The 22,770-nt window shown below is 58.2% G+C and overlaps 1 protein-coding gene across 1 annotated transcript in view; it reads right to left on the reverse strand.

The window, feature by feature from the left end:
- Nucleotides 1-4,535: 4,535 nt before the first annotated feature.
- Nucleotides 4,536-22,770, reverse strand: part of GRIP2 (glutamate receptor interacting protein 2) — a 34,458-nt gene continuing 16,223 nt past the window's right edge. The window contains exons 10-24 of the mRNA XM_008152425.3: nucleotides 21,959-22,087; nucleotides 21,496-21,645; nucleotides 21,090-21,276; nucleotides 20,502-20,647; nucleotides 19,823-19,903; nucleotides 17,681-17,747; nucleotides 17,431-17,576; nucleotides 16,143-16,287; nucleotides 13,975-14,114; nucleotides 13,191-13,370; nucleotides 12,017-12,191; nucleotides 10,062-10,167; nucleotides 6,520-6,663; nucleotides 5,573-5,719; nucleotides 4,536-4,694 (exon numbers count right to left, since the gene is read on the reverse strand). Of these exons, the coding sequence (XP_008150647.1) occupies nucleotides 4,536-4,694; nucleotides 5,573-5,719; nucleotides 6,520-6,663; nucleotides 10,062-10,167; nucleotides 12,017-12,191; nucleotides 13,191-13,370; nucleotides 13,975-14,114; nucleotides 16,143-16,287; nucleotides 17,431-17,576; nucleotides 17,681-17,747; nucleotides 19,823-19,903; nucleotides 20,502-20,647; nucleotides 21,090-21,276; nucleotides 21,496-21,645; nucleotides 21,959-22,087 (2,102 nt within the window). The remainder of the gene's footprint in view (nucleotides 4,695-5,572; nucleotides 5,720-6,519; nucleotides 6,664-10,061; nucleotides 10,168-12,016; nucleotides 12,192-13,190; nucleotides 13,371-13,974; nucleotides 14,115-16,142; nucleotides 16,288-17,430; nucleotides 17,577-17,680; nucleotides 17,748-19,822; nucleotides 19,904-20,501; nucleotides 20,648-21,089; nucleotides 21,277-21,495; nucleotides 21,646-21,958; nucleotides 22,088-22,770) is intronic.

Below are 22,770 nucleotides of genomic sequence, written 5' to 3' on the forward strand. Positions count from 1 at the left end.
GTTTGTAATCACCTTATAACATGAAAATAAACATTTCCTTTTTAAATCCACCACGTGGGGTTCTAGTTTGACGAGGCTGTTCTTTCTTCCATTTGGCCAGTGCTCCACCGTTCCCGAGGGGCTCGCAGGCCCACCCAGGGTGCTCTTCGGAGGTGTTCAAGGTTGGGGACACTGAGGTAGAGGCTTCCAGAGGGACGTGGTTTGCTCAAGGGCACACGGCAAGGCTGTGCTGCAAGAGTCATTCGCACCCAGGTCCGCTGGGCTGGCTCTGGCTGGGTCTGCCGGTCTTGCTGAGTGAAGCTCACCTGCTACACACATAGCCCCGTGCAGCTGGGAGATCTCCCACTGTCTCCTGAGCCTCAGTGTTCCCATCTGGGATAAACCACCACCCCCTGTAAGGGTTTAGGGGTGATTAGAGGTGATGCTCATAATGTATCGGGCCCTCACCTGCGCTGGCTCCATTTCCTTCTTTCCTGGCCGGGGGTTATCCTGCTGTAAGCCCAGCCATGGGGTGTCGGGAGGGGGCCACTAACTTGAGGTTGGTGCCCTCCCTGCCCACTCAGCCTCCCACCGGTGCGGTCACTAAAGCCTGACCCATGCCACCCCATCAGGGCTGTGATTGCCAGTGCAAGAGGGGCTGGGGTTGCTGGAAGGTGGGTAAGTGGCAAGTCCTGGAGGTATGCACATAGGGACCCTGGGACCTCAAAGGGGAGGCCACTGGGACCCCAAAAGGTCCTCGGCCTTAGGGATCATAAGCCCAACACCATTGTAGGTGGGGAACAGGCCAGGTGGGTCGCTGTTTGAGGCAGCCTTCCAGCCCACTGGCCGCATCACCCCTTGTGAGCGGGAAGGTCAGGGAGCCTGCTGGGCCCTTTCCCCAACTTCCCAGACCAAAGGAACCTCAGCATTTCATTATTTACAGACAATGTCAGAATAAAATATCCCTCTCCCCAATTTTTCTTTTCTGGCCATCTGCCTTTCTGTTGGCCCCTGTCCACCTCCCTCCTTCCCTCCCTCCCTCCCTCCCGGAGAGTTTTGGCTCTATGTCTTGTGTGCAAATCCTGACTCCATTCCTTCTTACCTGTGTGACCTTGGGCAAGTTAGTTAACCTCTCTGTGCATTTCCTCACCTGTGATGTTGACGTGGTAATAGAGCCACCTCTGACAACTGTTGGGAAGATCCAGGGGATTCTTGCAAAGCTCTCAGAACACAGCCAGGCTCGGGGGCTGGCGCTCCCTCTCCGGAAGACCAGCAGAGCCCTGTGCAGCACGGCGGCCGGCCCCGTTTTCCTAGCCCAGCCAGTGTGGTCCAGCCCCTGCTATATCCCCCCTGAGGGGAGGAGCTCCATCTGGCATAGCTGATGGAAGAAGCTCCTCCTCTGTCCACACAGAGCTGTGGCTCCTCCCGTGGGGCCCAGGCTGCCCACCCTCTGGGCCCCTCCCCCACCCAGGCAACAGACCCGTCCATCACTTGCCTCAGTGGCTTGCTCCTGCAAAGAAAATAAAATCCATAGTCCCTCCTCATGGTCCCTTCATGATGGGGCTCCTCGACCTCCAGTCTGGTCTCTAACCCCAGTCCCTCCGTGTCTCCTTTCTCTTCCTTAGAACCATCCAGCTCATTCCCAACTCAGGGCCTGGCACCTGCTGTGCCCGCTGCCTGGGACATGCTTCCTCCAAGTTTCCACAGGGCTGACTCAGGTCCTTCAGGCCTTGGCACAAAGTCACCTCTTCATCAAAGCCCTTCCTGATCCCCCGAGCTGGAGGCCCCCCACCCCAGTCACTATCCCCCTTACTGTTTTGTTTTCATTGCTTTTTATTCCTGAAAAATATTACCATATTTTCACTTGTCAGTTGTCTGTCTTTTGCTAGAATATAAGTTCTATGCAGACAGGACCTCATCTCTCTCGTGCTTGTTTTCCCCCCGGGGGCTAGAACGATGCATAGTACACGAAGATGTTTTGAATGGATGATAATGAGTTAATCAAAAGCAGGTGAGATGTCACAAGATCCAAACAGAAGCTGACTGCCAGCCTATGATTAAAAAAAAAAAGTAGACACCCACTCCAGGTGCACTTACATTATTTTATTTAAAAAAATGCAAATCATCCCAACAGCACCCCACCCCCAACTCCCAAGTCACTGCAGCCCCTGGTGGGACAGACAGATTGACACGGGGTGCAATCACCCCAAATGGCCTTTGCGGTGCAGCCCCTTGGCTTGTAGTGCTCCCCGAGAGCCCTAAGAAACCCCATGTAGAAAAATACTTTACAAGGAATATGCTCTCATCTCAGCCAGAGAAAAATACAGCTTTTAGGGGTGGAAGGGGCATGGTGCAAGGACTGTACCCAAAATGCATAGGCAGGCAGGACGCTCACCGGGACGGGTGTCAGGAAACGTCAAGTCTGGGATGAACATCCCCATGAGAAGCCAGAGGAAATATTGCATATGAGAAGGCCGGCCACAGCGAGGAGCCCACCCGCCGAGCCTCAGGTCTCGTTGCATACGTGGGTGGGGGAGGGGGATGGCAGAGGCCCCAGCCCCAGGAGGAAGGGGAGCATTGGTCAGGGTTAGGGTGCATCCTCCCTCGCCTGCAGTCCAGTGCAGCGATCCCAAGTCAAAGGCCCTGGGAGTGTGTTCTGTCCGACTCTGTCCAATGACAGAGGCCCAGAGAGGCTGAGCCACTTTCCTGAAGTCACACAGGTGAGGCTGCAAGTGGCCATGTCTCTGCTGTACCCTCACCCCAAGCGGAGGGTTCTTGGCTTTTGCTTGGTGCCCCTGTAATGGGTGGGCAGTGCCTTTCACTCGGGGGTGGGTGTTCACACCGACATCCAACATAGCAGAGGCACTGGGCAGTCCAGCCAGGGCATAAAGGGCTCTGCAGGGAGGCAGGCCCTTAGGGGAGAGTGGGGGCAGGGTGCTGAGGGGGCCACAGTGGACAGGGAGGCCTGAACCTGCTCAGAGACTGTCCACCCCTTGATTGTCCAGAGGGGGGCATCAGTCTCACAGGGGGGGTCACACAGCAACAGAGCAGTTGGGGGCTGGGGTCGGGGGGAGGGACAGGCCTTTTGACTCCTGATCTGGTCCCTTGAGTGGAAGAACGTTTTTCGGGCCAAGGGGGGACAGAGGTGAAGGAGGGTGCAGGTGAGAGTGGGTGCCCCATTTTTTTGAGACCCCCCATCAAGAGCTGGGTGGGGACAAAGCAAAGCCCCAGACCTGGCTGCATCCTGCCTGCCCACCTCCATCCCAGGGGCCACACCCAGACCACCAGGTGGAGGCCCTGGGCCCTTCTCAAAATCCAAAGGGTTTCTGGTCTGTGGAAATGAGGAAAGCAATTTTAAGAGATGCTGGTGCTTCCAGGTTTCAAGTGGGAAGAAACTTCCTTGAATGACCACTTTGGGCACTGTCACCATTGAGTGTGAGAGAGAATGGCCACCGCTCCAGCCCCTCTCTCTCCTGTCTGTCCGTCTGTCTCTCGGTCTCTGTGCTGCTCCCTCCTCCTCCTCCCCTGCATTGGACACTGGGGAGTAGTTGCACCAGCTTACGTGTCATGTTTCCATGGCTTCCCACCTTCCTGAATGGAACCCCAGTTTTATCCCAAAATGACTCCCTCCACAGGGCGGAGCCTGGGCTCCGAGGGGCCTGTGCAGATGGGTTAGTGGCCACATGTCCTACAAAAGAAGCAGGAGGGGCTGAGAGCCCAACGCCAGACACTGAGCTGCCCAGCGGGTCCAGGACCCCAGCCTCAAATCTCAGAAGCTTTGGATCAGAGACGCCAAAATGAAACAATCGCCAACTTTCCATATCCAAGGGCTGATGCTTCCTGGGTTGCAGACGTCCCAGCTCAGAACCTTCTAAGTGGGGACGCTGAGAATCCGAGACTCAGAGCCAGCAAGCCCCAAACCCAGAATCCCGGGGAAGGAGGTGGGCTGCCATCCAAGCAGCATCCTTCCCGGCGATCAGCTCTCCAGCGGAAGTGGCCCCAGCCGCACCCCGATTGCTCCCCGGTCAGGAAACTAACCCTCTGAGTACATGTGGGTGCATCACTGGGATGCCTCACACCTCGGTCACAGCCCGACCGGGGTGTCCAGCCCCTGCTTGCTCACCTCCTGACGGAGCTCACTCCTCCGGGGCAGCTCATTCCAGCTCCGTGGCTCCGCTGGGAGAACATGCTCCCTACGCTGAGCTAGGCTTTGCCCACCTCAGACGCCTGTCTGGGGAAGCTCTGTAGGGACCTGAGGCCACCTCCAGGCCCCTCTTCTCCCCGCTGAGCAGCCTGTCTCTGTTAGGCCGGGCACCTCGGGGCATCTTGGAGACCCAACATGGAGAAAGACCTAGATGCCACTCCCATTGGGGCAGGGACCTCACTGCCGGGCGCCCCAGTTCCACAGAACCGGAGAACAGAGACAAGGTCCTGTCCGTGGCTCAGAGCCTGCCAGATGGACAGATGGACATGTGGGTGGCCACTTTTCCAGCCCAGCTACAGGTCTGGGAGCCAGGATCAGCCGAAGTGCCCCTCGGGTGTCCACCACGCCGACTTCAGAGCATCCGGGGGCTGCTGGGGCCGGGGGCTCGCGGGGTCCGGCTGCTCTGTGCCAGCGGGTTGCGGCTGATGACCAGCTGCAGCACGTCGCCCGCCTCGGCCAGGAGCGGCACCGCCAGGCAGCAGTCGAAGTCCCGCGTGCGAACGTGGTTGACCTGCACGGTGCACAGCCCCGGGGACAGACTGGCATCAGCCTGGCCTGGGCTGAAGGAAAAATCTAGAACACCCTTCGCACCCCTGACGCCGCCTTTGTGTCGTGGAAGAGCACACTGGCCTCCTGCCTAGAACTGGGTGGCCACGCCCTGCTTCTAGTTCATTCGTATTTTACACCGGCCTTCTATTTCCAGCGAACAGCGTCCGGTTTGCATTCCTCACTGAGTCAAAAAGTTTCCTTTTAAAATCAACTTAACTTGAAAAACACATTATCCATTTAGAGAAAACATATATTCAATAAATTGAGCACAAACGTGGCAGAAGTCACACCAAGGGAACAACAGTAGCTGGCGCCCGGGAAAGGCAGCCCAGGTGGCGGGGCCAGGATGCCCATAACTTCCCATCTGCTCATCTACATTTCCCAGTCTCCCTTGCAGTTGGTGAGGTCACGTGACTAATTCTGGCCAATCGGCCGTGAAGGGGAGTGACAGGTAAAGGCAGGAAAAAAATCCCATATGCCATTTTCCAGTCGGGTTTCCTCTGCTGTGGAGTCTGAGGCAACGACAAGAAGGTGGAGTCTCCGCCAGCCCAGGCGGAGCCAGGCTAAGGCAGTCCACAGAGGACACGTAGGGTAAGCAATTAACAACTGTCCCTGTGTGTTAACCCTATGGTACAGGCCTGCTAGTTACTGCAACATAACTGAGCCTAACCTGACTACGACGACTGGCGCCATCATTCCCTTTTCACAGACGAAGGGGCTGGGGCTCAGAGAGGGGAGGGGACCTGCCCAAGGCCACTCAGCCGGGTGGAAGTGGGGACTCTCTCCCCAGCCCAGGGCGAGGAAAGACCGCTCCCCCGAGGTGCCCTGCTGCAGCATTACCTGGAGGACCCTGTCGAAGGGCTGGAGGCCCCCACGCTGGGCGGGCCCCTCAGGGCGCACGGTGTGGACATAGACACCCTTCTCCAGGAGGCCGTCTGAGACGCTGAAACCAAAGTCATTCCTCGTGGGGTCCTTGTACAGGGTCACCTGGGAGCAGAAGGAAGAGGAGGTCCCTGGAGTTGCGCCCTGTCCCCAACTTCCCACAGCAGCCAGAATCCTTGGTCTGGCGGAATCCGTGGTCTGGCGGAATCCGTGGTCTGGCGTTCAGTGTCTCGGGGATGCAGTCCCCGCCCCCTCGCCCAGAGGCACTCCCCGCCCCTTATTGCTGGTGCCCCTTCTGCACTCAGCAGACCCCAGGCCCCAGGTCGAAGCTCTCCCTCACAACAGAGGCCCTTAGGAAGGGAGCTTCTTTCCAGTTCTTTCAATCTCTTGCCTCCCCCGGAGAAGGTCTCAGTGGGTGCCCACGTGTTCTCACACCCCTAACACTTGCTCATCTCCCCATTTACCAAAGAGCTGGCTGCAGGCTCAGAGGTTTCTGAGGGCTATCAGGGGAGAGGTTTTCTTTCTCTGTGTTATTTTTTCTATATAGTAACCTATAGATGGCACAAATGCTGGCTCTTTATTTAAGGTAGTAATAAATACATGCACACAATACGTAGAAGCCTATACACACAGTAACTTACGTTGAGAAAAGTGAATCTACGTAAAGGAAAATGTTAGGAATAGCCCAGTGTGCATCACAGGGGTGTGTGTGTGTGCGTGTGTGTGTGTGTGTGTGTGTGACGGGAGGTTTGAGAAACCAATACAAAATCCCCATTTCATGGTGGAGGAATGAAGCCGGAAGAGAAGCGGGCCCATCTGGAGCCCAGGGCCAGCCCTCGTGGCACCAGGACACACGCCCAGGCCTCTTGTGGTCCCCCCCACCCCTCCCGCCGCCCAGCACCCACCTTGTGCATCTCCAAGGGTGTTGGCAGCAGCAGCTCCTGCATCTCTTCCGGGGAAGGGCGTACCTCCCGGCCCCTCCGCCAGGGCCGGTGGCCAGGCCTGCCCTCGAGGGCCACGCTCGGCACGGTGCCCGTCATGATGGATGCCTGTGAGGACACAGCCCTTCACTCAGACACTCACTCTGTTCTCAGTCACATCTTTGGACACCTACTATGTGTCAGCCTTCAAGGTCACAGAGGTGAGGAGCATCGACGTGGTGCTGCCCTCCCGGGTCTCTCGGGATGGGTCACTCACACCAGCAATCAGAATAACCATCCTTGGCACTGAATTAGCCCTAACTCTGCGCTGGGCTCAGTTCTAAGCACCTTATACATAGACCTCGTTTTATTCTCTACGGTATTACAAGACCAGCAAATGCCATTCTTTTTCTCCACTTTACAGATGAGGAAACTGAGGCTTAGAGAGCCTAAGATCTGAACTCAGGGTCTGGCTCCAAAGTCGAGGGCCTTACCACTCTGTTACCTTGTTAATTGCAAAAAATAAAAAATAAAATAAAGTTACACACAGCAGTAAACAGTCACAGAGGCCTGGTGCATGGAAGGTGAGGACAACGAGTCTGGTCCAGTGTGAGAGGTCAGGGAAGCGTCCTGAGCTGAGATCTAAAAGATGAGCAAGAACGGGGGTGGAGAGGGAGAGCGTGCCTGGCAGGAGAGGAACAGCCTGGGCAAGGGCCCCGCAGTGGAATCTAGAAGAAGGCTGGAGGAGGTGCGTGGAGTGAGGCTGGCAGGTGAGGGCTTGATCCCACACGCCCCCGGGACTACAGTGAGAAACATTAACTTTATCCCAAAGGCAATGGGACACTCTGAAGGGTCTGTGCAGGGGGTGGGGGCCAGGATCAGATTTGTGGACTTAGTAGCACCTTCCAGCTGCTGGGTGGAGACTGGACCATAGCGGGGGTGTGGAAGCCGCGGGGAGACCTGTGAGGGACCATGCAGTTGTCCAAGCAAAAGCTGGCTGGGGTCTGGACCGGGATGGGGACGGCGGGGAAGGACAAAAGGAGCAGACACAGGACACGTGTCAGGGGTGAAGCTAAGGAGAGCTCTGGGAAGGGTGAGCAGTCAGAAATTCTGTGCTCTAAGCGAGAGGCGCATTATGACCCTGAGTGCAATTTATTCACATTCAGACGAGGAAATCCACAGGTGGGAGTAGGGGGGTGCTTTTGGGGTTGGTGGGAGGGGAGGATGTACTTCTTACCCGTGATACTATAATTTCCTAGGCACAATTTCAAGGGTATCTGCCCAGCCTAGAAACTTCTCTCCTGCCCATCACAGTATCTGAGTTTCCACTATTGTTATTTTTTTTACTGATTTCAGAGTGGAAAGGAGAAACATCAATGAGAGAGAATCATTGATTGGCTGCCTCCTGCACACCCCCTACTGGGGATCGAGCCCGCAACACGGGCATGTGTCCTGACCAGGAATTGACCTATGAACCGGTTCCTAGGTCAGCCACTGAGCCACGCCGGCTAGGCTCTGAGTTTCCACTATGAATACAAGGTTCTCTCTGACATTGGGGCTGGGGGCTTTGGTCTCTGAGAGGTCCCCTAAGGACCCATCAGGGCCAAAGGGCTGGGGCGGGTGGGGAGGAGGGAGCAGGAGAGGATATTGAATTAAGAGGCACAGAGGCACCTTTCCCAGTTCTCACAGCTGGTCCTCACCGGCCTGGAGAGCCGGGGTCCAAACGGAAAGACCAGAGACTCAGAATCTTGGGGTGATAGAACCATTAAACAGTGAAGGCAGGGTCTACCACACGCTCTTGGGCCCCTGGAACTGTAGGGTTCTAGGACTTCCAATTAAAATGCAGACTGAGCCCTAACCGGTTTGGTTCAGTGGATAGAGCGTCGGCCTGCGGACTCAAGGGTCCCAGGTTCGATTCTGGTCAAGGGCATGTACCTTGGTTGCGGGCACATCCCCAGTGTGGGGTGTGCAAGAGGCAGCTGATTGATGTTTCTCTCTCATCGATGTTTCTAACTCTCTATCCCTCTCTCTTCCTCTCTGTAAAAAAATCAATAAAATATATTTTTAAAAAATAAAAATAAAATGCAGACTGAGCTGATACAGAAAGCTCGCATCTCCCTCCACATCTTATGGTAAATTAAAAATTTTAAAATAAACACTTTCAAATAAAAAAAAATTAAATAGAGACAGACATGAGCAGGAGTAGAACCATTTGGCCTATGGAACCAGATGTGCAGTTCGGAGCTGGGGTGCCCATTCAGGGAAGAGCGGAGAGCTGAGGGGGTGCCAACCCTGCATGGGGATGAGAGCTGTCTGCCTGCCAGCTCAGGGGTTCGGCAAGGAACCACCAGGACTGCGGGCGGGGAAACCATGTGTGAGCAAGAGAAACCAGCAGGTTCCGGGGACCACTGTCTAAGCATGAGCCAGAACCCGCCTTCCATGAACAGTGGGACAGAAACACCACGCTGAGCAACGAATGAAAAACTGGTCTGGAGCGGATGAAGTTCAAAAGCCACCGCAAAGCCCTCAGAGGTGCTTCAACAACACAGCACGTGCGGGTGCCGCCAGGGGTAACCACTGCTGAAAGTAAGCACAACAAGGAAACACAAAGTCCACCTGCTCACGACACAACGGACGGATGAACCTGCCCCCAGCGAACTAGGGAGAAGAAAGACATCTAAAGAAACTTTAAAATAAGTCCGCTTAAAGTACGCAGAAAGAATAAGAAGATGAGACATTAAGAAGAAAGAAGAGTTGGAAAATAATAAGAAATTAAATAAATAAAAGATGTGGAAATTGAAATACAATAGTTACAAAATGGGCTAAACAGTAGATTAAATACAGCCAGGGAGAACATGAGTGAATTGGAGGACAGATTAAAGGAAGCAACTAGAACACAGCACAGAGGAAAGGTGAAGGACTGCTCTCGGCGTCTGACGGAGCTTCAGGAGCGACCCCGTCAGGTCTGCCCTAGGTTCTCCCGGGCCGCCCGCTCCATCACGGCCAGTGCTGACCTCAGGCAAAGCTGCCTTCGCCTCTCAGCTCCTCGGGCTCCTCACTGCCGCTGCTGTAGATGATGTCGACATCCACACGCCTCCACAGGGCATGCCCACAACCACGTCCACATATGGCACATGCACACACAAACACCAAACTGTTCCTATGCATCCCCATGTGCACACTCAGACACACATGGTGTGAAGACACTCCGCACCTGTGCATGCATGAGCATGCTCACATGTGTGTACACACATGGTCCCAGTGCACACGCGATGATGCCAGACATGCTCACATGTGCACACCCCCTGCTGTGCCAACCACGATGCTCTCAGTTACACTTGCACATGTGTCCATGCACAGTCTGCACATGTGTGGAGATACCTTTACACAGAAGGTGCTGGGTGAGTGCACACATACACGTTACACGTGAGCACAATCCCATCAACATGCTTGCCTCCCAAAGGCACGCACACCAGTGTGCCCAGATGCAGGTGCCCCCACACAGGCCCGCAGGGCAGGTGGCCTACCTCCAGCTCCCTCAGCAGCTCTGACTGACCGCACGACTCCAGGTCTTCGAGGGCTTCCCCAAACACGCGCCAGAAGCCCTCCTTGTGGGCAGGGCCGGGGGCTGGGCTGTAACGTAGGAACCAGAGTGTCAACTCCTGGTAGGCGGGTGGGCGGGCAGGCAGGCTGGGGCCTGAGGAGTCTTCTAAATGGCCATCAGCGTTGGGCTCGAGGGGCCAGAGGGTGGGCAGGCGGGCAGGCGGGCATCCTCGGTGGCAGTGCTGGGGCCCCGGGGGCAGTGGTAGGTGACACGGAATGGGGGGACGACGCAGCTAGGGGCGGCCAAGACTGCCGGTCTTAGAACAGGGGCAGATGAGACGGGGTGGAGAGCAGTGACACAGGATGCCTGGGAAGAGAGACAGACGGAAGGACAGACAGACAGACAAAGAGGAGATCCATGGTGTAGCCCCAGAGGACGGCTTCTGGCCCCACCCAGACACATGGCACCACAGGACAGTGACAGGGACAGAGCTGGAGCCAGCAAGGACACGGATGGATGGAGAGGATGGAGTATTTGTGCTGGGGGAGGGGCTGAGACCCTCCCGTAACTTCCATCACAGGCTGTAGGAGCCCGTTATCAGCTCTGAAGTCGAGTCTCATTAGAAAGGCGGTAAGTCACACATGCCAGAGTTCACAAAGCATGCACCGAGTCCTGGCTTTTTTACAGTGTATGCTACGGTTTCAAAGTGCTTCCTCTCTTCCAAAGGCACACAGGCTTTCCTCTAGGCAGCGCAGTGGTCGGCAAACGGCGGCTTGCGAGCCACATGCGGCTCTCGAGCCGCGGTTTGCCACTCTGTTGACTAATGAGTTTGCCGACCACTGACCTAGACTCTCAATTCCAATAATTACAGGCTGTTGTTGTTCCTTGTGATTAAGCCCCTATCCCAGTGGTCGGCAAACTCATTAGTCAACAGAGCAGCAAACCGAGGCTCGCAAGCTGCGAGCCGCAGTTTGCCGACCGTGCCTCAGGGGCAACAAAGCAGATAGTTGCCTCCTTCCCGTCCCATTTTAAAGATGAGAAGACCAAGGCTGAAGGACATTCTCTCCATTTAAGTCAGTTGTACAAACAATTGGCCTATGGAGGTGACTAAGGCAGGGCCCCTGTTCTCAGGGAGCTGAGGATTCAGTCACAAAGTGTGTATGAGCACCTACTGGGTGCTAGGCACGGAGCGAGGGGTGCCACGTAGAAGGGACGCGGAAGAGCCAGGAAATTAACCAGGTAGACACAGGTGGCTAGTCCACTCGGAGGCTCAGGCGAGCAGCTGTGAGGACCAGCGGAGGGAAGAACGTCATCTGCCTGAGAAAGTCAAGCATTCCGGAGGCGGGGAAATTTGAGCTGGGTTTTGAGGGATGAGTAGGTGTTGGCCAGGAGAGGAGAGGGAAAGGTGTTTTGGGCAGAAGGAACTGCCTAGCCAACAGCATGGACATGGGCAGCGGGTGGCCCGCCTTCCTCCACAGGGCCAGCTCTCTGCAGGCGCCTCCTCCTTCGAGGGAGAGGCCGAGATCTCTGAAGCCAACGTTACAAAAACCACCATACCCACGCCCCAGGGCTGGTGCCCCTGACCCAGAGGGCCCTTGCCGGAGGCCATTAAGCAATCCGGGCTAAGTCAGGAGGGTCTGGGTTTGAGTTCTGAGTCTGCTGCTGGAGACTCCCAGGCTTGGGAAGGGCAAACCAGGCCGCTTCCCACCTCCCCTCCTTTGCCCCTGCTGTGCCCCCCACCCCGCGTGCTCCTCCCGCCACCTCGGCCTGGCTGAGACAGTCCGCTCGATGGTTTCTCCTCTGCCAGGAGGGTCCCCTCCTTGGGGGCAGACCAGACTCCTCCCTGGCCTCCACGCTACGGCACAGGGACCCCTGCCCTCAGCATCCTGGCCAAGAGACCAGAACGGTCGCCTTCCTCATGGCGTTCCCACCACAGACCTCGTTGGTGGCTCCCAATCCTCCTCTTCCTCCTCCTCGGGGAAGCTCTTGTCAGCAGGGGCTGGAGTGTAGCTCGTCCTCCGGGGCTCGGTGGGTGGGGGGCTGCTTCTCAGCCGGCTGGGCTGCCACTCCGGGGGGTGCACACCCCGGGCTGTCGTCTGTGGCGTGTAGGAACCTGGCAGGTGGAGACAGGGGATGCCTGCACCCTCTCTGTGGCCTTCGTGTGCCCTCCTTCCCAACCACTCCTAGCAGCGCTGGGTGACCCTGAATATGTCTGTGCCCTCTCTGGGCCAGCATGATAGCCAGCTCCTGCCACCAGGTCCCTATCTGAGAAACCGTGACTTTCCCAATCATCGGGCGGAGGAGTTAATGCCGGGGGCTCCAGGGCCCTGCCCCAGCTCCCCGGGGCGGGGCTGGGCCGACCCCCAGCTGAGAGGAGGTTCGGTATTTTGACCATCCTTCTCCCCCTGCCTGCGAGAGCTCCGGAGGTCCTGCCTGGGGTTGAGCTGACAGATGCTGACCAAGGGCTCGAGATGGGAAAGCCGAGACCCAGAGAGCGAGGACCAGGGCTGGGAGGCACCGAGGCCACCCAGAGGCATCACTCCACTCGCTCCCTGAGCTGGGCGTTAGGGAGTCCCTGTGGCTCTGGGTCACAGAAACCAGAAGGCCCACCACCGGACTCAAATGCTCCCTGTCCCTCCCAAGGCCACCCCTGGGCCTCAGCATAGATGGACAGGGGCATCTGTGTCCTGGGAGGGCCCCCGGAGGTCTCCCCCTCAGGCTGGACGGTGCAGGATGGGGTGGAAGGAGCTTCCTGCCTTCCCATCTCCAACTGGGTGCCGTGAACACTGACCGAGCACCTGCTGTGCTGGCATCCGGCTAGGAGGAGAGAGACGGCAAGAGGAAGGCGCGTGTGGTCTCGAACCTCATAGCAGGGTGCTGTGGGAGCTACTCAAACGGTGTGTGAAGGCCTGTGTCCGTGACCTGAGGAGTGCGGGACCTGAGAATGGCCAATGGGGCCCAATCAGATCTGCCTTCAGGGAACGTGTCCCTGGAGGATGGAGCGAGGAGCGGAGTGAGGAGGACTCGGCCCAGGGAAGCGCGCTGCAAAGGCCTGGCCGTTGGGGGGACCCAGAGAGAGCACGTTGCTTGCCCAAGGGCTCCGAGGTGTTACCTGGGCCCCCAAAGCCACTCTCTGTGGCCGAGCTGTCCCAGGACTCCACGGCGCTGTCCACACTCGGCACAGCGGGCGAGAACCGGGCAGTCAGCTGTCCTCCTTTGAGTGCCTCTGGCGGGTCCTCATCCGCATCACTGGGCTCGCTGAAGCTGCCTGACTTGTGAGGTGCGAGTGGGCCTAGGAGGAAAGGGGGGAGGGGATCACTGCCACTGGCCTCTGACCTGGGAGGTACAGAGGTGCTCAGAAAGCCTCGGTGTCCCCCCTGGAGTCTGGTTTGGGAACCCACAGGCACTGAGCCCCCTTAGCCTGCTGCTGGGCAGTCTGACAAGTGGGAGGTGCCACACGGATAGGCAAACCCATTTCACAGATGGGACCACTGAGGCTCAGGGAAGCTGAACAACATGCTCAAGGTCACATGGGGAGCAACGGTGGAGCCATTAGAAGGAAGACCCCAAAGCTCAGTCTCCTTCCCACTGCACGCCTGCCAAGACACACGGGACAAATTCGGGGGGAGCTGAGGAATGCACAAGTGATGACCACAAGGTGCAACAAGCAGTCTTAAGAGGCAGAAGGTGATGAAGAACAGGGTTCAGACCCAGACTCTGCCCCACACCAGCTGTGTGACCTTGGGCCCACCGCTCCCCTTTCTGAGTCTTGTCTCCTCAATGTCTCAGGTATCCGCCCCCCTCCACAGGGGTCAGCAGGGATTCAGTGAGATGGTCACAAAGCCTGGCCCTTCTTAAACGGGCCGAACCGTCCCAGGGAGTAAGGTGAGGCTCACGGTCCAGCTGCTTCTTGATCTTCAGGGTGACGGTCTCACCAGCCACCTGCAGGAGGTGGATGGCCTCGCTCAGCGGCCGGCCCTTGAGGCTAACGCTGTTGATGGCCAAGATACGGTCCCCAACGTGGATCGCGCCAGTCCTGGGGAGGAGGCACAGGGCAGAGGATACGAGTTAGACACTCGGGGTTTCAGAGGGAGGAGATGCCCTGGGGAAACCAGGAGCCCCAAGGCACACGCCTGGCTGTGGCCTCGGGTAAACCGAGCTGCAAAAAGTCGGCAAGTGCGATTGCGAGTTGCATTAACAGAAGTATAAAGTCCAGCGTCTGGGAAGGGATTATTCTGCCTAACTCTAAGGTTAGCTTCTGGAACCCATGTCAAGCATGAGTTTTGAGCATGGTTTGAATCCCACTAACTAGCTGCCAAATTCTAGCTACATGATCTTGGGCTTGTTTCTTAACTTCCCTCAGTTCTATAAAATAGGGGCGATAATACATATTTTATCAAATTAATATTGAAGGATGGATGAGTAGAATGGGTTAATGTTTCCATCCAGCAGTCCCCTCTCCCTGGGCCTCAGTTTCCCCACGTAAAGAATGATCCCACGGCCCAGTGGTTTTCTGCCCAGACATTATTAGAATAACCTGAAGAACTGTTTTAAAATGCAGATGCTGGGCCCCACCCCAGACAATTAAATCTGTGGGACTGGGGCGGGGGGAGATGATTCTGAGGAGCAGCCAGGACTGAGGGTGGGGAGAGAAGTTAAGCATCTGCTGAGGATGCACTTGACCCAGGTGGGGGAAAAAGAGGTAGAGGACTGGGGCGGGGGGTCTTAAACCCCAAATTTAGATGTTCCCTCCCGCCAGGTGGGAGCTCACAGTGGGTCCATCCCACAGTGCCCTTATCTTCAGCTTTGCCCAGCAAGCTCCCCTGGGGCCTGGGAGTGAGTGAGGCAGGGACCGGCAGATTCGGGGAGGGAGGTCCGAGCTGTGCCACCAGCCACGGGCGGCGACCAGGCCCCTGGAATGCGCTGGCCTGAAAGGAGATGTGCTGAAAGTGTCAAATGCACACCGGACGCTGAGGATGTGGTATGAACAAAATAATGTAAAATATTTTGTTAATAACTTTTATGTTGATTACATGTTGGGATATTTTAAGATTCATTTTGTTCCTTTTTTGCTTTTCTAATGTGACTACTAGAAAGCTTATAAATAAATTGGTGGCTTGCATTATATTGCAGTTGGACGGCAAGCTAGATCAGCCCAATGAAGGCAGAGGGAACTGTGTGTTGCGTCCCGGTCCCCAGTCCCCAGGCACCCAGAACGGGCTGGCACACTGTACACTGTAGGTACCCAGCAATCGTGGGAGTGAAGACATTTGATGTCAGAACGGTCCACACTGGCCTCTGCAGTCTACCAGATGGCCAGCAGGGGGCGCTCGAGGAGCGGGGACACCACAGGGAGCTGTCCCGTGGAGCCTCTGCTCCAGAACCCCTCCCATCCTTCTGCTGCACCCTCTCCTTGTGTGGCCCCTCCTGCACTGTGTCCTCCAGGGACCCACCGTGCCCCTCCAGCCTGGTCAGGCTCCCCATTCACAACCAGCTCTTCTCAGTGCTGCGAGCTGGCTGCACAGCTGAAGGGAGAATGCACCCTCTCACCCACACTGGCGTGGCCGACCTCTATCCCTCTCTCTTCCTCTCTGTAAAAAAATCCCAGATCTATCAGCTCCCCCAACCCACCAAAGAACCTGGGACATCCCCCCTTCCAGCTGCCACAGTTTTGGGGACACTTTCCAGGGGAGAGGATAGCAGGGGCAGGCCTCCATGTGCCAGGAGAAGTCCCAGGCCGTGCCGGGATCCGGGTGCTGGGACCCAGGGTACGGGGCACGGCCCCTGTACTTTGAAGGCACACAGGTGCTCCAAAAGGGCTCACCGTGCCGACTGCCCAGCGAGGGAGGGAGCAGAGGACCGGCACATTGTCCAGCACTGACCTGGAGCTGGGGGGTCGGCAGGGCGCTGGCCGACGGTGGAAATGAGGCTCAGAGAGCGAAGGGACAGGCCCCATGGCCCCCAGAGCATAGATGCTGGAACAAAGGCCAGAATCCAGTGTGGCTCATCCCAAAGCCCAGTCTGCCCCTGGCCCCCGAGTGTGTCCCCACAGAGCCCCGCTCACCGCTCAGCCAGACCGCGCTTGGTGAGGCCCGAGATGACGATGGGGTCAAAAGGCTCCTCCGTGCCCGAGATGGTGATGCCCAGGGGGCCCCCGTAGCGTTTCAGCTCCACTGTGTAGCTGATGGCACCCGTGGTCTCCTGCTCATCTGCAAGGGTGACACCCATCAGGGGCAGGACCCAGCAGCTGGGTACCCCCAGCCCCCAAAACCTGGGTGCACTCACTCACTCATACCCATCCACTCACTCATCCATTAAATCATACATTCACTCGTGCTATGATGGCAGATGGCACAACCGGGGGACCCTGAGGCCATCGTCTGCCTCCAGAATGCTTTCTTCCACCCAAACACCATTTAGAAAAAGAAAGAACAGAAGCATGGAACAAACATTTAAAAATGTAGATTCTACAGGCCACACAAAAGAAAAAAAAATGATCGTGATAATGCAAACCGTGATAAGAAGAAACCAGATTTCCAACTTTTCTTTAAAAAAAAAAATCGGGCCGAAGCCGGTTTGGCTCAGTGGATAGAGCGTCGGCCTGTGGACTGAAGGGTCCCAGGGTTCGATTCCGGTCAGGGGCATGTACCTTGGTTGCGGGCCCATCCCCAGTAGGGGTTGTGCAAGAGGCAGCTGATCGATGTCTCTCTATCATCGATGTTTCTAACTCTCTATCCCTCTCTCTTCCTCTCTGTAAAAAAATCAATAAAATATATATTTTTTAAAATCATAAAAAAAAAAATCGGCCCACAAGAGACCCTCTTTCCCAGGCAGCAGTTGGGGACTGCCCCTCTGAATAAGGGATCTGCCCTTCGGTGGCCCAACCCTCACTTCCCTTTTGCCTCCCAACCTGTACCATTTTTCTTACCTTCTGTCAGGCCACTCGCTTACGTCATCGTCTGGCCTCAGCTGTGTCTGAGTTTGCAGGGTTTGCGTATTCACTCGCACATCCACCCACGTAGCGGCGCATCCCGTCCGTCATTCACACCCCACCCACTCCTCTCTCACAGCTGCTCCCTCGGGCCACCCCTGCTAGGCTGTGTGTGCCATGGGGGATCCAGGTGGTGACTCAAACCCCCACGGACTCACAAGGGCCCAGGAGGGCTCCAGGGGCAGTGAGGAGTCTGTGGTGCCGCCCCTCCCTGCATCTGTCCAGTCCAGGAGTCTCCACCAGCCAGCTCTCAGGTGGCACCACCACCATCCCTCCTCGGCCAGAGGGAGCCCCGAATTGCAAGCTGGGAACCGCTGGTCTGGGGGGCCTCACGAGGGGGCAGGGCAGGGTGGGGCCATACCAGAGTTGTCCTCGTCCTTCCGGATCTTCAGCTTCACCAGGTCCTCACACTGCCGCAGGATCTGCACGGCGTCCTCCATGGCACAGTTGTCCAGGCGGATGTTGTCGATGGCCAGCAGCTTGTCCCCTGGCTCGAGGGTGCCAGTCCTGCATGAGCAGGGGTGTGTGGCAGGATGGAACCTGGCGTACGCCAGTGCCCTACCCACCCCCACTGCCTACTCACCCCACCCCGGGCCCAGGGGCGCCCCTACCTGTGTGCCACACTGCCTTTCTTGATGTCAGAGATGGTCAGGGGCTCTCCTCGCTTCCTGCTGGCCGCTGGAGGAAGAGAGGCCATGACTCAGCCTTGGGCGGGGGGGGGACCCAGGATTGGGGCATGGACTTGGGGCCACAAGCCCTGCTCCCACTGCTGCCTGGTTGGGTGGCTGTGAGCAGATCAGCTCACCTCTCTGTGCCTCAGTTTCCCTTCTGCAAAAAGGGGGTGATGCCACACACCTCACAGGGGCATCATGAGATTAAACTAGATAATGCAGGCTCCTGGCACATAGTAGGGGCTCAATCCACATCAGCCATTTTTTCCTCTTGCCCATCCCCCAGCAAACTGTGAGCTCCTTGCGGGTAGCTGGTGTCTGTGTTCCCAGCACCTGGCACAGGGCCGGTACCCAGGACTGCTGGCTCCTGACGGCTCACCGCAGGATCCCATTCTGGGAACCCCCTGTGGCCAAGGGAGCAGCCTCCCCCGAGGTGATGCCGCTCCCGGTGCCGCCTACGTCCAATGGCTGGCCCAGGAGGTGATGCCAAGACCCGGCTCCAGCCTCAGCTCAGGCCTCCCAGCTGAGAGCTCTCCAGTGGGACTGGCTGAGCCTCTATTGCCGCTGCATTGCCGCTCAACGTCTCACGGTGCCCAGTCCTGTTCCCTCACTGCAACAGGTGTTGATCTTAAGAGACCTCCTCGGGAACCCCCTGCATGTAACTCCTTGTCTGCGCAGCTGTTTCCTGGGGAATGGGACCTAAGGCAATGTGTGTGGCAGGAATGGCTGGTTTTCTTGAGGAAAGAATCCATTTGGGCTAATGGGCCTTTCCACTAGTGAGCAGGTGGTAGGACTGCCTCCTGGCCCGTGTGGCATCTTCGCACGTGAGACAAAAGTGCCCCTTCCAATCACTCTTGAGAAAGCGTAAGGAAATTGTAAGTCTGCCTTGAATGGGCATCCTTGTGTCAAGCACAACCTGTGCAATTGCACCCGGTGGCCCTGCCCAGAGCTGCCTGGGCTGGAGGCAGCTTCCCCCCTCCTGGATGGCTTAAACCCCCACCTCCATCGACTGCGGAGCCCGGGACAGCTGCCCCTCCATCAAGCCCTGGGGTGGGGCTGCGGATCATTCCGCACAGGAACGCAGCCCTGGTCACCTGTTCTCAGAAGGCAGTCCTTGGGAAATGGTGTCCCAGCGTCCCTTGTCTGCCCTGTGGTCAGTCCACCCATGTGTGCGCTGCCCTCGCCAGAGTGGACACCTGCCAGGAGGCCACCTCAGCAGCGGGGAGTGATGCTGTGGCCAGGTGGGTGGGGTCTCCACTCCCCTCAACCTAGCTTTTTCCCCCCTGAGGGTCCCCAGGACAGAGCTGGGCTGAGCCAGGCTCCTGACTCCCAGGCCCCAGTCAGCCTCATTTTCCCGACTCATCAATTCATCCTTGAATTGTTCGTTCATTCATTGGATGAAAATTCACTGAGTAGCGACTCTGTGCCAGGAAGGAAAACAGCAGGGAACAAACCAGACAAAGGCCCCTGGCCTCCTGGAGCTGCCAATCACAGATAATCAGCACAATTTAAAGGGAGCGTGTCAGGTGACAGAGCGTGTTGCGGAGGGAAATAAAGGACGGGGACCATGCAGAGGGCAGTGCCATGTAAAGTCAGGTGGTGGGGAAGGCCTTGCCGAAGTGGCAGGTGAGCAAAGGCCTGAAGGGGGTGGGGAAGAAGGCAGAGGGAGCAGCCGGTGCGAGGGCCCGAGGCCAGGAGGAATACAGCCTGGCCGGGGGGCAGCCCGGAGGCCAGCAGTGGCCGGGGTGGCCAGGCAGAGGGCGGGAGGCAATGTCAGAAGTCACGGAGACCAGGTCACAGAGGGCTTCACGGGCCCTGGGACGTCACCCCGTCGGGACACCCAAAGGGCCTGCAGACTCCCCTGGAGCAGAACAGGAGCCTAAGGCTTTGAGAAGCTCCAGACTTGCTTATGGCGAGAGCGGGGCAGTGCAGGGCGCAGGGGACCCCGGTCAGCCTGTCCTCCCCCAGAGCCTCGCCCCGGGGCCAGGAGGTATATCCTTTCTCCCAGCGGGTGGGCCCCCTGGACGCCCAGGGGCAGGCGGGACGGGCAGGAGGGGACGGCGCAGCGGGAAGGGGACTCACAGCTGATGGTGATGCCCAGCTCCACACCGCGCCGCTTAGGCAGCTTCACGTGGAAGGTGCCGCTACTCGGGATGACAGACTCTGGGTACAAACAGAGGTGGACCCAGGTGAGACCTAGCCCCACCTCTATTCCCGTCCCTTCCGGCTGGGAGGGACCAACCCCATCCTGCTCCTTACACCTGGGAGATGCGAACATGGAGGCACGTGAGCCGACGGGTTGGTTCACGACAACCAATCCACCCGGTCAGAGTGGCACCCGGGACTGGAACCCCGACCTCACGCCTGCCGGCTGGGGGTTCCCCGTAGCCAAGCCCAGCCCCATGTGGATCCAGGGATGACTTCCCGAGCCTTAGCTGGGCGTGTTCACGTGATTTATCTCATCTCGAACACAAGCAACATCCCCCGTAGTGAGAGGATTCCAGTCACTATTTCACAGTTGGGGAAACTTGTTCTGCCCAAGGTCACAGACTGTCCAAATCACAGGGCCGGAATTCTAACCCGGGTTCTGGTGCAAAATCCACCCTGACCCTGGTGAGCGTGGAACTCCTTCCTCCGGCCAGTGCCTTCCTTCCCGCAGGGAGCGCTCAGGCACGCACCTGGGCGCCAGGCGAGAGCAGCACAGAGAGGCGGGAGCAGAGGGTTCCGAAGCGTGAGGAGGCGGCGAGGGGCACGCACGCACCTGCCACGTCGAACTCGACCTCCAGCACGACCTTGTGGGCCAGCGCGGCATCCCGCAGCAGCTGGTTGGCTTCCTCCATCGTCCCATCCTCCGTGGCGATGCCGTTGATGGACAGAACACGGTCCCCCACCTGCAGCAGCCCACACCTGAACCGCAGGCAGCCCCGCAGAGAGAAGCAGCTCCGTCACCGGCACACCCCGCAGGTGTGAGGCTCCGCCCTGCCCCGCTCCAGCTAGAGAGCCTCGGGCGGTCCACCCTGTGGCTCTGGCTAAGGGTCCTTGCTGGGCCTCAGTTTCTCTGTCTGTCCAATGGGGATGATGCCGTGCCTTACAAGGTGCACATATAGAGAGAGAGAGGACTCTGACCTCAGACCGACAGGGGCTCGAGTCCTGTGACCCTGGGCAAGGGAAGCAGCTTCTCTGCGCCTCGGTTTCCCCATCTATGAAAGGGGCTGGTGATGATGTTGCTGTGATGGTTGAGTGAGATAACGTGTGCAGCCAGGCTTGGTGTGGGACTCGGTTTCCCTGGCTGCCCGTGAGCGCCCACGGAAGAGCGGCAGGCCGCATGGGGAGGGGGCAGGAGGCTCACCTCTCTGCCGGGCTGTCAGGCTCGATGAAGCGCACCAGGGGCGGGGAGGACAGGGTCTCGGTGGCGAAGATGCCGCCCTGGAGCTGGAGGCCGAAGCCGCTGAGGGGGTCCCCGCAGAGCACGACCTCCGTGGTCTCCGTGTGCACGATCTGCCCGCCCGGCCCCACCGTGCTGGAGGCCAGAGACACTGCGGGGCGGGTGGGCACGGCACTCAGTGGGGCCGCCCCAGCCAGGCCTTCCGTGGGAGCCAGCCCAGCCCCGGGCCCGCGGACCTGGAGCCAGAGGGACCAGGGAGCGGGAGTTCTGGCTCGCTCTGGTGCCAGCCAAGTCACGGCCCATTCTGAGCCTCAGTTTCCTCATCTGTACAATGGAGCCGTGATTCCCACTTGGCAGGGCTGTGGCTTACATGAACTCTTGTGTTCCCTTCTTCGCTGCCTCCTCCGCCCCATTGTGGTCCGGGGGCTCATGGGCTGCGACCCGCGGGGAAGGGTGCTGGGGTGGGTGCAGGGCATGGTGTGGTTCATGATCGGCGAGGAAAATGGCGTCGAGGATAGGGCTGGGGAGATGAGAGCACAGTCCGTGAACCCCAGCAGGGCCCTCCCCCGCACTGCCCAGTGGGTGCCAGGACGCCACCCAACCACAGGGAGACACGGAGATGCCTTTTCCCATCCCCCCCAACCACTTGCCGTGTGACCTCTGGGCCTCAAACACTGCGGGGTTTTCACAGACCCAGGGAAACCCAGCTGCCAGGACAGGGACCCATCTCACCACGAACGTGCGAGGTGACGCTGGGCAGGCCCCTAATTTCTCTGAGTCTAGGTTTCCTCCCCCATGAAACATGCACAAGCCCCAGCAGGTGGGCACGTTACATCGGCTCTGGTCTTGGCCGGCAGGGGCGGACCAGGTGGGTGTCGTCCGGTAGTGGCCGGGCCGGGGGCTGTGGCAGGAGGGCACGCAGGGGGCCCAGCGATGGGGTTGCTCACTTCTCTGCACCTTCACTGTGGCCATTGGAGGAAGATGAGAGAGAGAGAGAGAGAGAGAGAGAGAGAGAGAGAGAGAGAGAGAGATGTGTGTGTGCAGGGGCTGATGGAGTCTGAACTCACCACACCTGCTCTCCACCCCCATCCCCCACCCCCACCCTCCCGAGGCTACACTCCCATCTGCAGACGAAGTGAGGAAAGCTGGACCACAGATCCTGAGCGTCCCCTGAGCCAAGGGAGGCAGTCAGGGTTCTGCTCGTGCGTCCCGGGCGCTGTGCTCGGGGCTCAGTGATGTGCTGGGCACTGTGCTCGGGCTCAGCCGTGTGGCAGCAGGCGCCGGGGAGGAAAAGCAGGCCCAGCCAAGGCCCGCCGTGGGAGGTGGTGGGGGAAGATTGGAACAGGCGACTGGCTCTGGAGCCTGGGCAGCCTCAGGGTCCCAGGGCCTGGCCATGCCTGCCCCCTGCTGGGCTCTCAGGGCAGCCTGGGTCCAGGGTTCCTGCTGGGTTGGCAGAGTCTTGCTCAGACCTGCATTCCCCCCCCCCCTTCCACCTTTCACAGGCCTTCCCCGCCCCGTGAATTCTTTGCCTCCAACTCCATCTAAGCATCTGCTCCCCTGAGGACCCCAGAGATCCCGCCTCCCCACCTGCCCCACCTGATCCCCCAAACTGGCTGCCATGTACCACTTCCTCCCCGACTGCCCC

The sequence above is a fragment of the Eptesicus fuscus genome, chromosome 18 (assembly GCF_027574615.1).
Source record: "Eptesicus fuscus isolate TK198812 chromosome 18, DD_ASM_mEF_20220401, whole genome shotgun sequence".
NCBI classification, from domain to species: Eukaryota; Metazoa; Chordata; class Mammalia; order Chiroptera; family Vespertilionidae; genus Eptesicus; species Eptesicus fuscus.